Source organism: Aotus nancymaae, unplaced genomic scaffold (genome assembly GCF_030222135.1).
Source record: "Aotus nancymaae isolate 86718 unplaced genomic scaffold, 86718_ANA_hifiasm-v0.15.2.pri h1tg000006l, whole genome shotgun sequence".
Classification (NCBI taxonomy): domain Eukaryota; kingdom Metazoa; phylum Chordata; class Mammalia; order Primates; family Aotidae; genus Aotus; species Aotus nancymaae.
Window position 1 is genome coordinate 64,398,033 of NW_026988417.1, and position 12,998 is coordinate 64,411,030.

General features: G+C 42.1%; 1 protein-coding gene across 1 annotated transcript in view; it reads left to right on the forward strand.

Annotated features, from left to right (window-relative positions):
• Positions 1 to 6,038: 6,038 nt before the first annotated feature.
• DCK (deoxycytidine kinase) overlaps positions 6,039 to 12,998 on the forward strand; it is a 30,925-nt gene continuing 23,965 nt past the window's right edge. Inside the window, exons 1-2 of the mRNA XM_012464430.2 lie at positions 6,039 to 6,312; positions 11,237 to 11,352. Coding sequence (XP_012319853.1) covers positions 6,222 to 6,312; positions 11,237 to 11,352 — 207 coding nt within the window. The 5' untranslated portion in view covers positions 6,039 to 6,221. The remainder of the gene's footprint in view (positions 6,313 to 11,236; positions 11,353 to 12,998) is intronic.

Below are 12,998 nucleotides of genomic sequence, written 5' to 3' on the forward strand. Positions count from 1 at the left end.
GGTATATGGAATATGTTGAACATTGCAATTTTGTTAGGCATTATTTTCTGTAATGTTCACAACCTTGGAAATTAGTATCTCAGTCAACATCCTAGAAAACTAAAGCTCAGAAATTGTACAAGTCACTGATTTGAATTAGGGTTTTAAAATCCTACTATGCCTGAACTTGAAGCCAGTGTTTTTGTTTTTCTTTTTTTCACTTTTTTGTTTATTCTTCAGTGTGCAGGTGTATTTTTTTTTTAATATATACTATTACAGTGAGAGCAGTTAGTATAGTAATAATCATTTGTTGACCTTTTCATTAAGCTATTATCTAATATTTTGTCTTCATTGTAGATCATTAAGGAATAGTAATATTGGAGAATCATCTACCAAGTTCCAAAAGGAAATGTGTATTTTATTATATTTGTTTATTTTTTTATTTTTTGAGATGGAGTCTTGCTCTGTTGCCCAGGCTGGAGTGCAATGGCACGATCTTGGCTCACTGTAACCTCTGCCTCCTGGGTTCAAGCGATTCTCCTGCCTCAGCCTCCCGAGTAACTGGGATTACAGGTATGTCCCACCATGCTCAGCTAATTTTTTGTATTTTTAGTAGAGATGGAATTTCACCATGTTGGCCAGGCTGCTCTCAAACTCCTGACCTCAGGTTATCCACCTCCTTTGGTCTCCCAAAGTGCTGGGATTATAGGCGTGAGCCACCACACCAGGCCAAAATGTGTATTTTAGCAGTCTTCTCAGAGTATGAGAAGTATTTATGTTAGAGGCATTTGTGTTTGAACGTCAGGTTAAGAATATTTAATGGTAGTAGCCACAGTTGCTCAGAGTCACTAAGGATATTTGGGAGAAAGACTAGTTGAACTGCTAGTCAATGCTGATGTGGACTGTGTCTGCATGCTTTAAAAACACCCTGTTACTCATTTATTGTGTGTAAAGAAATATACACATACTCATATATTGTAAAATTAACTACATTTTGATAATTAGGTTCATTCACCTCTGTCGTACCAAATATAAGTTGTTAATCCCTCATATAACAGCTGCAGTGATGCATTTTGCAACACAAAGATTCTAATTAATTATTCCTCTAAGGTTTAAACAATCATGTTTAGAAGTTTTACTAAAAAATTGTACATGCTCCTGTTTTAAACACCATGATGAATACAGTATCACATTTTCTTGATGACTCTGGGTTCACTTTACAAGCATGTAGCAAAACAGCTTTCTTTGCTAAGCTATATACAATCGATGACTCCTATGCTCTTCTAATATGTTATTTTGCTTTCAGATTTCAGATTTGCAGGCAGTACCCAGACTCCCACTCTTGCATTCATGATGGCTTCTGTACCCCCTGTTTTCTAGGCACTAATGAAGAGTACAAGGGGAAATTTATAATGAAGCTTATTAAGTTGCTAAACATTTTACATAAGTAGTTGAGTTGGTGTAGACAAACTCATGGGCTGTGTACCCACTACTTAACTATGTTCAGGGCCTCTTATTTTCTATGCTTTTTACTATTTTCTGAGTTGATTTAGTTTTCCTAATAAACCTGTATGTTGTCAGGCAATTCACCTGCCATAGCCTCCCAAAGTGCTGGGATTACTAGAATTGCCACAGGAGAAAAAGAATTCCCAAATTGAAGGAATAGTAAAATTTCTGGCAAGAAAGGGTTAAGATGGCAGTATGCTCATGACTGGCTGGGTGCTCTGTATTCTCTCTTATCTGCAGTTCCAGAATCTGAAAAGCTCAGAAAACCATTTTTTTTTTTGAAATGGAGTTTCACTCTGCCACCCAGGCTGGAATACAGTTGAGTCATCTTGGTTTACTGCAACCTCTGCCTCCCGTGTTCAAGTGATTCTCCTGCCTCAGTCTCCCAAGTATCTGGGACTGTAGGCACATGCCACCATGCCCGGCTAATTTTTGTATCTTTAGGAGAGACAGGGTTTCACCATGTTGGGCAGGCTGGTCTTGAACTCCTGACCTCAGATAATCCACCTGCCTTGGCCTCCCACAGTGTTGGGATTATAGGTGTGAGCCACCACGCCTGGCCCCAAAAGTAGTTTTTTGAATTCAGTGCAAAATTAATCTGACTGGAGGTTAATAGTCTTTATCCCACTTCACGTTAACACTCTTTATATTTCACTGCAAAATATTAGTGCATTTGATTTAACACCTTTGCAGGGGGAGTGGGGGTGCTTACTTAATATATACAGCATATGCACTGTATTTCTTTTTTAAAGTCTGGATTCTAAATTTTATTTTTGAGACAGTCTTGCTGTGTCACTCAGGCTGGTGTGCAGTGGTGTGATCATTTCTTACTAAAGCTAAAACTTTCCAGACCCAAGCCATCCTCCCAGCTCAGCCTCCTGAGTAGCTGGGACCCCAGTTGTGTACCACCACAACCAGCTAATTTTTGTATTAGTTTCGCCATGTTGCTCTGGTTGGTCTTGAATTCCTGAGCTCAAGCAATCCACCCGCCATAGCCTCCCAAAGGGCTGGGATTACAGGCATGAGCCACTGTGCCCAGTTCCAAAGTTTTCAATTTCTTTTCTAAAAATTTTGAATTCTGAAACATCTGGCTGCCAGGGTTTTAGATAAGAGATTGTGGACCAAAAATCAAGGTGTTTTGAAAAGTGCTTTTCTCTGGTCTCTCCTTGTGTTACACACAGGTCATATAGGAAAATGGGAAATTATGCTAGACTTAATGCCAAAAAAGCTAGGTTCTTTGCTTCCCCCATTTACTTTGTTGTTATTCGAGACAGGGTCTCACTGGAGTACAGTGGCATGATCTTAGCTCACTGCAGCCTCAACTCCTAGGCTTTGGTAATTTTCCCACCTCAGCCTCCCCAATAGCTGAGACTATAGGCGCCTGGCTAATTTTTCTATTTTTTTGTAGAGACAGAGTTTTGCCATGTTGCCCAGGCTAGTCTCAAACTCCTGGGCTCAAGCGTTCCACCTGCTTCACCTCCATTTGTATTTTCTTTTCTTCTTTTTTTTTTTTTTGTGAGATGGAATCTCACTCTGTTGCCAGGCTGGAGTGCAGTGGTGTGAGTCTTGGTTCACTGCAACCTCTGCCTCCTGGGTCCCAGTGATTCTCCTGCCTCAGCCTCTTGAGTAGCTGGGACTATAGGCACGTGCCACCATGCCTGGCTAATTTTTGTATTTTTAGTAGAGACAGGGTTTCACCAGCTAATTTTTGTATTTTTAGTAGATACGTGGTTTCACCATGTTGGCCAGGATGGTCTTGATCTCTTGACCTCATGATCTGCCCACTTCAGCCTCCCAAAGTGCTGGGATTACAGGTGTGAGCCACTGCACCCGGCCCCACATTTGTATTTTCAAAGTATACTTTTGGCTTAGATGAACTCAAGTTCTCAAAGCCAGAAGAAACTAGCAGAGCTGGTGTTTGAAATCTTTAATTTTTCAGTGCTTAAACGCTTCATCATTGTAAGATACCACTTCTTGTGTGGGTCTTTTTGTGGAAACCACACTTGGAGATTTCTACTCCTCAACCCCAAGCCTCTTTATGACATTTGTGGGAAACATGCTCAGTGCTGCAAAGAAAAATCAGCACTGAGACAAAGGATCTCTCAGCAAGGCAATTTTACTTTCTGCAGAAAGACTGCCCTTGTTAGCCATCTTGCCACAAGAGTACAACTAACAAAGGAAAAACAGACATATTTATCCCTTACACATTTGGAGTCATCTGATCTCTGTCGGTTGGAGCCAGACTTAACAATCTAAAACCAAACCCGATTGACTAATAACTTAAAACTTTCTTGAAGAGGTAAAGGCAATGCAGAACAAAAGTAAAAGAGGAAGTCCAAATAAGAAAGGGCCATAGGCTGTGAGCTGGGACATGCCTGTGAGCATGCCCAGCACAGATATCTTGGTTAAAGTACAAGGACATAGAATGTACTATGTGCCTGTGAACATGTCTAACAACTACATAAGATAGAGCTTAACAAAGAATTATTACTAAAAAGCAAGAAGGCTTTGAAGAAAGTCTTTAAAACAAACTATTACTTCTAACACTTATGATTTATTCTTTAACAAGAAAGGAAACTTTGAAGAGGAACTTTTCTACTTCCCACAACGTCCATGCAGGACTTCAGCTCTGCTTTTCTGTTGAAGGTCTCAGAGACTTGCCTTTCCTTCCTCCTCTTGGTAGCTGCCAGTACTCTTACCATTTCATGAGTTTCCCCACAAGCTTAGCTGTGGAATGTGATATGTAGTAGCTTCACCAGCACCTTTCTCCCAACTTCCTTGCTATACCTGATGACAACTATTTAGGCCTTTTGCATTTCTAGAATCTTACTGTTAATCACTATGGGAGTAAGTAAAAGTAATATATACAAAATAAATGCATAACGGAATAATATAGGGCCGTTACGAATAATGATTCTTGCTGTTTCATCCTGGAAAATGTGATCCTCAAGGAGTCACATTTTAATTTCTGCTTTCTATTTTTGAGAATGGAGTCAGTCATTTTCCCCCTTCTGGCTACACATTTACATGCATTTCAGATCTGATGATAGTTGCAATGTAAAAAAGAATAGCAAGGCCTTTGGTTTCTGTACACAGTTTGGACAAGATAACTTCCAGAGTGGGTAATGTCCAGTTTATTAGTGTTACTGGATGGGAAGTCTCAACTCTGAGTTGTCTGGGTTCTTGGCGTGTTGAACAAAGAATTGAACAAAACGTAGAAACAAAGCAACAAAAGAAGGAAGCAATGAAAGACAAAGCAACAAAAGAACGGAGTAACACAAGCACAAATTTATTGAAGCAAGCAAGTGCCTCAAGAGTCCCTCCCAATTGCAACGTTCTTAAGGGTTACTAGGCTAAAAGAATTTGGTAAACCTCTAGGTGCCCTTTACAGTCCTCTAATTGGTTACGCCCTATGAAGGATTGGCCTGCGACCAATCAGAGGCTGAAATGGACATGGCCAAGGCCAATCAGAGGTTGATGTTGAAACTTCTGTCTTACAAAATCACAGGAGTGAAGATGTGGCCTGTATGCTGCCTAGTCTTGCCTAGAACTGGCTGCATCTGCTGTTCTTTTGCTTCTGCCTTAACCCTTGGTTACCCTAATTCCCTATTTTCCTGCCTCATTAGGTCTTTACCCTGACTAAAAATGCACTCATCTAGCTGGGACAAACCAGTCCTACACTGCATTTGTCCCGGCTATATGAGTCTTCTGGCAGAGTAAATGGCACAGAAGTAGGCATTCAAAAATTAGGCATACAGTTCATTTTGTTACCTATGTGCCAGTTGATGGGCAGGCTAAGTCAATTAACAGCTGAACAGAAACCTACCTACCCAACGTGCTAACTTCTACACAGCATGGTCGTGCATCCAAATCAAATGGAAAGGGGTATGGGAGATCTGGAAACGGTTCCTGTGGGAGGCATGTGACTGCCTAAATTCCCATCCCAGTTTCACTTACTGACACTTGGAACAAGCAGCCTCTCAGTGCCTTTATTCCCACTGTAGGTAAATGGGCTAATGACGGCATCTCTGGCACTAGACTTAATTAATGAAAAGCGCATAGAAGAGAGCCTGGCTCACAGTAAGTGGACAGTGCGTTTCCCGAGGGCAGCACTTCGCCTGATGGTCGTCTTCTAGGCTGAGAAGCCAGGGTAAATCCATTTGATTTTCCTATCACACAGTGCCTCTCCCCTGATGAGTTCAAAGCTTTAAGTCCATCCAGTTCTGTCCAGACACGATGTTCATCTCCAACAGGCCCACTGGAGACGCGAGTTTTCCAAAGCCTGGCACGGCCAACTGCAAGTAACGCCCTCAGGCCTCTGGCGTCCACCCTTCCTCCCTACCCAACTCCGGAACCTCTTCCGCGCCCCGCCCGGGCGCCAGGCGGCAGCAGTAGAGTCGCACCGCCTCACGCGCAGCCCCGCCCCGGCCTCCACGTGACCTGGCCCGCGGAGCGCGCACAAGGGGGCCCGCGCTGGAGGCGGGCGAGGGCCGACCGGCCAACAAGGGGTCTCTGGCTTGGGAAGGGCGGGGCCACGCCACAGGCCCGCCCCCGTCATCAGCTGCCTCCGCGCGCCAAAGTCAAACCTCGACATCCGCCGGCGGGCCGGTGAGCTCACTAGAGGACCAGGCAGGTCAGGATCTGTCTCTGCGGCGCCGCGAGCTCCAGCGCGCGCGTCTGTGGCTGCCTCCCTGGTCTGTCTGCCCGACGCGCTCCAGGCCGACATAAGACTAGGAATGGCCACCCCGCCCAAGAGAAGCTGCCCATCTCTCTCAGCCAGCTCTGAGGGGACCCGCATCAAGAAAATCTCCATCGAAGGGAACATCGGTAAGGAGCTTCCGGAAATGTGGGACCTAAGGCTGGGGCGTCGCGGCAGGGGCTGCAGCTTCCTTTCCCTTGTGTGCAGCTCCTTGGTGAGGGCTTTCCCTCCAGCCTGGCCTTGTGGACGCGGCCTCGGCTTCCTTTCCCACCCACAGCCTCCTCCCCTTGCCTCCTGCGCCGCGGGGTGACTGCGGTCACGGGGTTCAGACTGGGCGCCAGGCCTGCAGTCTGTGAGGCGCGCTTAGAGCTTCTGCGCCCTCTTTGTTGGGAACTCGCAAAGAGAAGCGGGGAAAGGGTATCAGATATCTGGAAGCGTAACTTACATTAAATTCACCATTTTTAGGTGTGCTATTCTGTAAGGTTTGACAAACATTATGCCTTTAACTATCACCACGGTCGAGATACAGAACATTTCCATCACCTCAGAAAGTTTCTGCTTGCTCCTTTGTAGTCAGCCCTCTACCCCCTTCCTATTACCTGGCAACCACTGATTTGCTTTCTATCACTGCAAGTGTTGCCTTTTCCAGAATGCCATCTAAATGGAATCATAGACTATATCGCCTTTTATGTCTTTCATTTAGCATAATGCTTTGGAAGTTCATTCATATTACTCGTGTCTGTGGTTTGTTTCTTTTTATTGCTGAGTAGTATTCCATTGCATGGATGTACCATTGTTTATCCATTTTCTAGTTATGGACCTCTGGGTTGTTTACAGTTTTTCAGCTATATTATTAACGAAACATATAAACATTCGAGTACAAGGAAAGAGGCCTTTAATGATCTTAATATATTGCATGGAGTTCCTCACCCCTTACTCCACATCCAAGTAAACACTGGATTATGATTCAAAGACCCTTAACGTTCCTGTTAACTCAGATGGGGGGCAGATTAGGCCATGCCTGCCATTATCTTGCACAGCAACTTTCGATTCTTTTGTATTTCCAACCACAGGAAACCTACTCCTGAAACTTCCTGTTTTGATAGATTAAAAAAAAATTGTTTAGCTCCAGGTTGGGTACTGGTCACTCATGCATAAAGCAAATGTTTTAAAATTCTTACCACATTTAAAGCAGTGTACTTTCTTGAGAAAGGCAAGGGAAGCAGATGCTTTAAGCATTCAAATGAATAGAAAAAAATGCATTCTCAAAGAAGACTTTCTTATTTCATTGCTCCAGAATTAAGGCGCCAGTAGAAAGACCATAAAATATACTTAGCAAAGTAAGTTATTTGAGGGTGCATGTTTAGTAGTATGGAATCCTTCACAGCTGCTTACCAGATAAGGAAGAACATATATAAAGACGGGAGAAAGTAGCTGAACAAAGCCATCTGAAAGGTAAATTTGAAACGGGGCATGGTGACTCATACTTGTAATCCCAGGATTTTGGGAGGCTTAGGCAAGATGATGGCTTGAGTCCTGGAGCTTGAGACCAGCATGGGCAACGTAGCATTAAAAAAAAATTAAAAAGTTACTTCATGTGCTGGTGTGTGCCTGTGGTCCCAGCTACTTAAGAGCCTGAGGCAAGAGGATTGCTTGAGCCCAGAGGTCAAGGCCACAGTGAGCCATGATCACATTACTGCACTCCAGCCTGGGTGACAGAGCAAGACTGTGTTAAAAACACAAAAACAAAACAAAAAAGGAAATTTGAATGAATAACTCCTCAGAGCAATACCACAGTACATTCATCCTCTTTCCGTCTCTCAAATTCAGTTAGATAACATCATATTTAGGAATCTGCTTTCCCCAAAGCATCTTTAATCTTCTCAGCACCTGAAATAATTTTCTAATATATCATCCCATCTCCAGTTTCCCTTAACTACTTCTGGAACAGTTTTTTTGTATGCAGATGTTTTTGTGTTATCCCCTGCTTAAACTTATTCACTGATTTCCTCATTACCTACACTGAAAGGAATTGCAAACTGATAGCCTGCAGTTGCACAATATTGGTCTGCACAGGTTGAAAAAATATTTTAGTGCTCCGTGGCTCAAGTTTATAATTCCAGTGCTTTGGGAGGCTGAGGTGGGAGGATTGCTTGAGGCCAGGAGTTTGAGACCAGCGTGGCAACATAGTGAGAACTGTTCTCTAAGAAAAATAAAAATAAAAATATTAGACCAGGCGCGGTGGATCACGCATGCATGTAGTTCCACCTACTCAGGAGGTTGACGCTAATGTGGGAGGATCGCTTGAGTCTGGGATGGAGAAGTTTCAGTGAGCTGAGATGGCACCACTGCACTCCAGCCTGGTGACAGAAAAAAAAAAAAAAGGCCAGATATGGTAGCATTCACCTTTAGTCCTAGCTACTCAGTTGGCTGAAGTGGGGGATCTCTTGAGACCTATAATTTGAGGCTGCCGTGAGCTGTGGTTGTGCCACTGCACTACAGCCTGGGCTACAGAGTGTTTTCTTTAGACACAGAGTGTTTTGTTCATGTCCCCTTCACCTTATTTGCCAGATCTAAATAAGCTATAAATGCACAAATTATTAATTTGTGCTATCTATTTTTCTTCTCGCCCTCTGGGGCTTGATCTGTTTCAGCATCACAGGGACAACAAATTAAATTCGTTGCTAACTTGAAAACTTTTTGAGATTTCCCATAAACATCTAGATTCTTGGCTTCTTTTGAAAAATCTGAAGATCTGTTAATACTGGGCCTGCATTTCTGTATGACAACATTGGTGTTTAGATGGAGCATGTTCCTTGCCATTTTTCATCTCCCTGACACTGAGACTTTGTTAGTTGCTGTTTATTATTGGTCTTGCACTTTTGTTCATGTCACCTTCACCTTATTTGCCAGATCTAAATAAGCTATAAATGCTTATATGATTATAAAGCTGTGCGTACATAGTCATCACAAACATGAAAGCAGCATGGATACAACCCAGTGGTGCTAAAAGGAGAAACAGTGTGAACAAAGCATGATTTTGGTAACCACAACAGTTGTTGATCCAAGGACAGTGATGGTCCATCTTTATCACACATCTGTTACACTTTCTGCAGTGATGTGAATGTAGTGCCTTGTATGCTTGGCAGACTTTACAATACTGGAGATATATGGGATCCTGAGAAATTTCCAGTTTCCACCCTAGAGGGACGAAGCCCGGACCGACATACATGGCATTGAAGTAATTATAAAGAATCATGACAGTCCAATTTATCAACATGATGAAATTCAGACTTCCTCCAGTTGTATGTAGGGGCCAATACCACAACACAGAGTCAATCATTGTGTTGCCATTGTACAACGTATTGCTATAACATCAAGGGCTATGATGGGCCCCCAGTGACACAGTCTCTAATTCCAGTGACACAGTCTCTAATTCTTGGAGATTTTCAAATTTGATAACTGAACAGAATGTACCCATTTTGGCGAGGAAGAACGCCTTCCTACTTTTAAAGAATTATAGATTTCCTTTTTCTGTGCACACATTTCCATGTGCCACAAGTCCATGTGTGTTCTTTATCTGTCCTGCCTTCAAGCTGTTAACTCAACGCAGATTACGCCATTTTCACTGTTCAGGCACCCAAAGCTCTTTATCTTAACTAGGAGAATCCAGTATCTTGGTCTGAAACCCAACCTCAGCCACACTGTGAGTTCGCTCCTCAGCCATTGCGTATCCGGGGCGGCCTGGGCTCACCCGGAACATATTTTTTCCTCCTTGAATGACTTGATCATGGGCACCTCAGTCCAGGACAAGCAGACAGCAAACTCTGGCCGCGAGAGGCTGGAGTGTGGGACCTGCTACGACCCGTGTGCAACCCGCGTTCCTCTTTGCGAGCGCCCTTGCCGCTACTCTCCCTCTCAGGCCCCCTGCGCTGTCTCCGTTTCCAATTAGCTTATTTTCTAGCTCCCACTTTTCCCCAAAAAGTTAGGGAACTAGATGCTAGTCTAATTGGGAACTCCAGCCGTTAATACTCTGCTTGAACTAAATGTAACCGTTATTACTCTTAGACTTTTTAAGTATGACCTCCTGAACTTTTTCTTCTTGTAAGCAGTGTCAGAAGAAAGTTGAATGCTCTAGCCCTAAGTGCTTTCAGACTCGAGTGGATGCCTAATTTTTAAATGTGTTCCTTGGGTGCTGTTTCTGAACATCATGTTCCCTTTCCCTCTTCCATCTAGTTCAGTGAATGTGAACTACATGCTTCCACTTCCACTTAACCTTCTTCTAAGTGCCTTAAAGTCCCTAAGCTTACACCCTCCATACTAAATTTTGGTGGCCAGTGTTTTCTCCATGACTAAATCTAATAGTCATCCAGTTTATCTTTAAGTTTTTCTCCTCTATTCTGGAGTCAATTGACTGTGTTTTTCTTCTAAACTGTCTCCCTGTGTCACCTTTTTATTTACTGCCTCCCTCCCTTTTTTTTTCTGTGTGTGTGATTCTTTAAAGTGCTTCTGGTTTTTTCTTCTTTTCTATTGCCCTATCTAATGTCCTAGATTTAAATATTGTTCTGCAAGTCAAAGGTAAGTTCTTTTTACTCTCTGTAGATCTAATTTATAAGGAAGAGGAAGTTTTGCTTGTAAGTATATTGAAGTTATTTATATGTTCATCTGTGTGTGTGTGTATGTGCGTGTGCACACACAGAGAGAGAAAGATAGAAAACATTACGCTAACCAGAGATGTCTAATGTAACCACATTTGGTGACTTCAGATATAAAGGGTGTGGTGGCCATTAGGAGTATTGCTTCTAGATCGAGACTGTCCCTACTATTAAATATAATGTATTATTAAAGTAAACATAATAACAAACAAATGTGCTTAATGAAATTGGTCAGGGAGCCTTTTAATTTTCATTTAAAGAAATATAAAGTTTAGAAAATGGAATGTTTTGGTTTTTTTGTGTTGCTTGCTATTGTAAATCTTGCAAAAGCTGATGATTATTTGACATCTTTTTTTCCTGACAACTTTTCTTCCTCATTTTATCTTTCTTACAACAGCCGCAGGGAAGTCAACATTTGTAAATATCCTGAAAAAAGTGTGTGAAGATTGGGAAGTGGTTTCTGAACCTGTTGCTAGATGGTGCAATGTCCATAGTACTCAGGATGAATTTGAGGTATGAAAATAAAATTTAAGTAGATAAAATACTTTTGGTTTAGAGGAGCAGTGGTACTTAATCTCTTGGCTTTTTTTTTCTTCTTTTTCAATAAAACTTTCAAATCTAGCTTTAGGTCTATATCTTCATCTAGGCGGTAGTTACATGGATGAATATACAGTTGGCTCTCCATATCCATGGGTTTTGGATCTGGGGATTCAGCCAATCATGAATAGAAAATACTTAGAAAAAAATAAACAACAATACAAAAATAAAAAATAATACAGGGTTACTGTTTATATAGCATTTACATTGTATTAAGTATTATAAGCAATCTAGAGATGATTTATACTATTGGGGAGGATGTGCATATGTTATATGCAGTTACTACACCATTTTACATAAAGGACTTGAGCGTCTGTGGATGTTGGTATCTGTGTGGATCCTGGAATCAATTCTTGAGGATGCTGAGGGGAGCTGTATGTATAAACATTCATTGAGGCTGGGGGTGGTGACTCACGCTTATAATCCCAGCACTTTGGGAGGCTGAGGCAGGCAGATCACTCAAGGTCAGGAGTTCAAGACCAGCCTTGCCAACATTGTGAAACCCCGTCTCTACTAAAAATACAAAAATTAGCTAGACATGGTGGTGGGCATCTGAATCCCACCTACTCATAAGACTGACATAGGAGAATTGCTTGAACCCAGGCGGTGGAGGTTGCAGTGAGCTGAGGTGGTGCCACTGTACTCCCAGCCTGGGTGGTAGAATGAGACTATCTCAAAAGAAAAAATGAAAGAAAACAAAATTTATTGAGCTAGCATTCAAGATTTATGCACTTTAAGTAAAGTATACATTTTTTTTTCATAAAAATTTCTTCTTTTAAATTATACTTTAAATTTTGGGATACATACGCAGCACATGCAGGTTTGTTACATAGGTATACATGTGCCATGGTGGTTTGCTTTCATCCATCAATCCATCATCTACATTAGGTATTCCTCCTAATGCTATCCCTCCCCTTGCTTCCCACCCCCAGACAGGCCCTCCTGTGTGATGTTTCCCTACTTGTGCCCGTATGTTCTCATTGTTCAACTCTCACTTATGAGTGAGAACATGCAGTGTTTGGTTTTCTGTTCCTGTGTTAGTTTGCTGAGAATGATGGTTTCCAGCTTCATACATGTTCCTGCAAAGGACATGAACTCATTTTTTATAGCTGCATAGTATTTGATGGTGTATATGTGTCACATTTTCTTTATCCAGTCTATCTTCGATGGGCATTTGGGTTGGCTCCAGGTCTTTGCTATTGTGAGCAGTGCTGCAATAAACATACGTGTGCATGTGTCTTTATAGTAGAATGATTTATAATCCTTTGGGTAGATACCCAATAATGGGATTGCTGGGTCAAATGGTATTTCTAGTTTTAGATCCTTAAGGAGTCACTACACTGTCTTTCTAATGGTTGAACTAATTTACACTCCCACCAACAGTGTAAAAGCTCTCCTATTTCCCCACATCCTCTTCAGCATCTATTGTTTCCTGACTTTTTATTGATCACCATTCTAACTGGCATGAAATGGTATCTCATTGTGGTTTTGATTTGATTTCTCTAATGACCAGTGATGATGAGTTTTTCCCATATGTTTGTTGGCCACATAAATGTCTTATT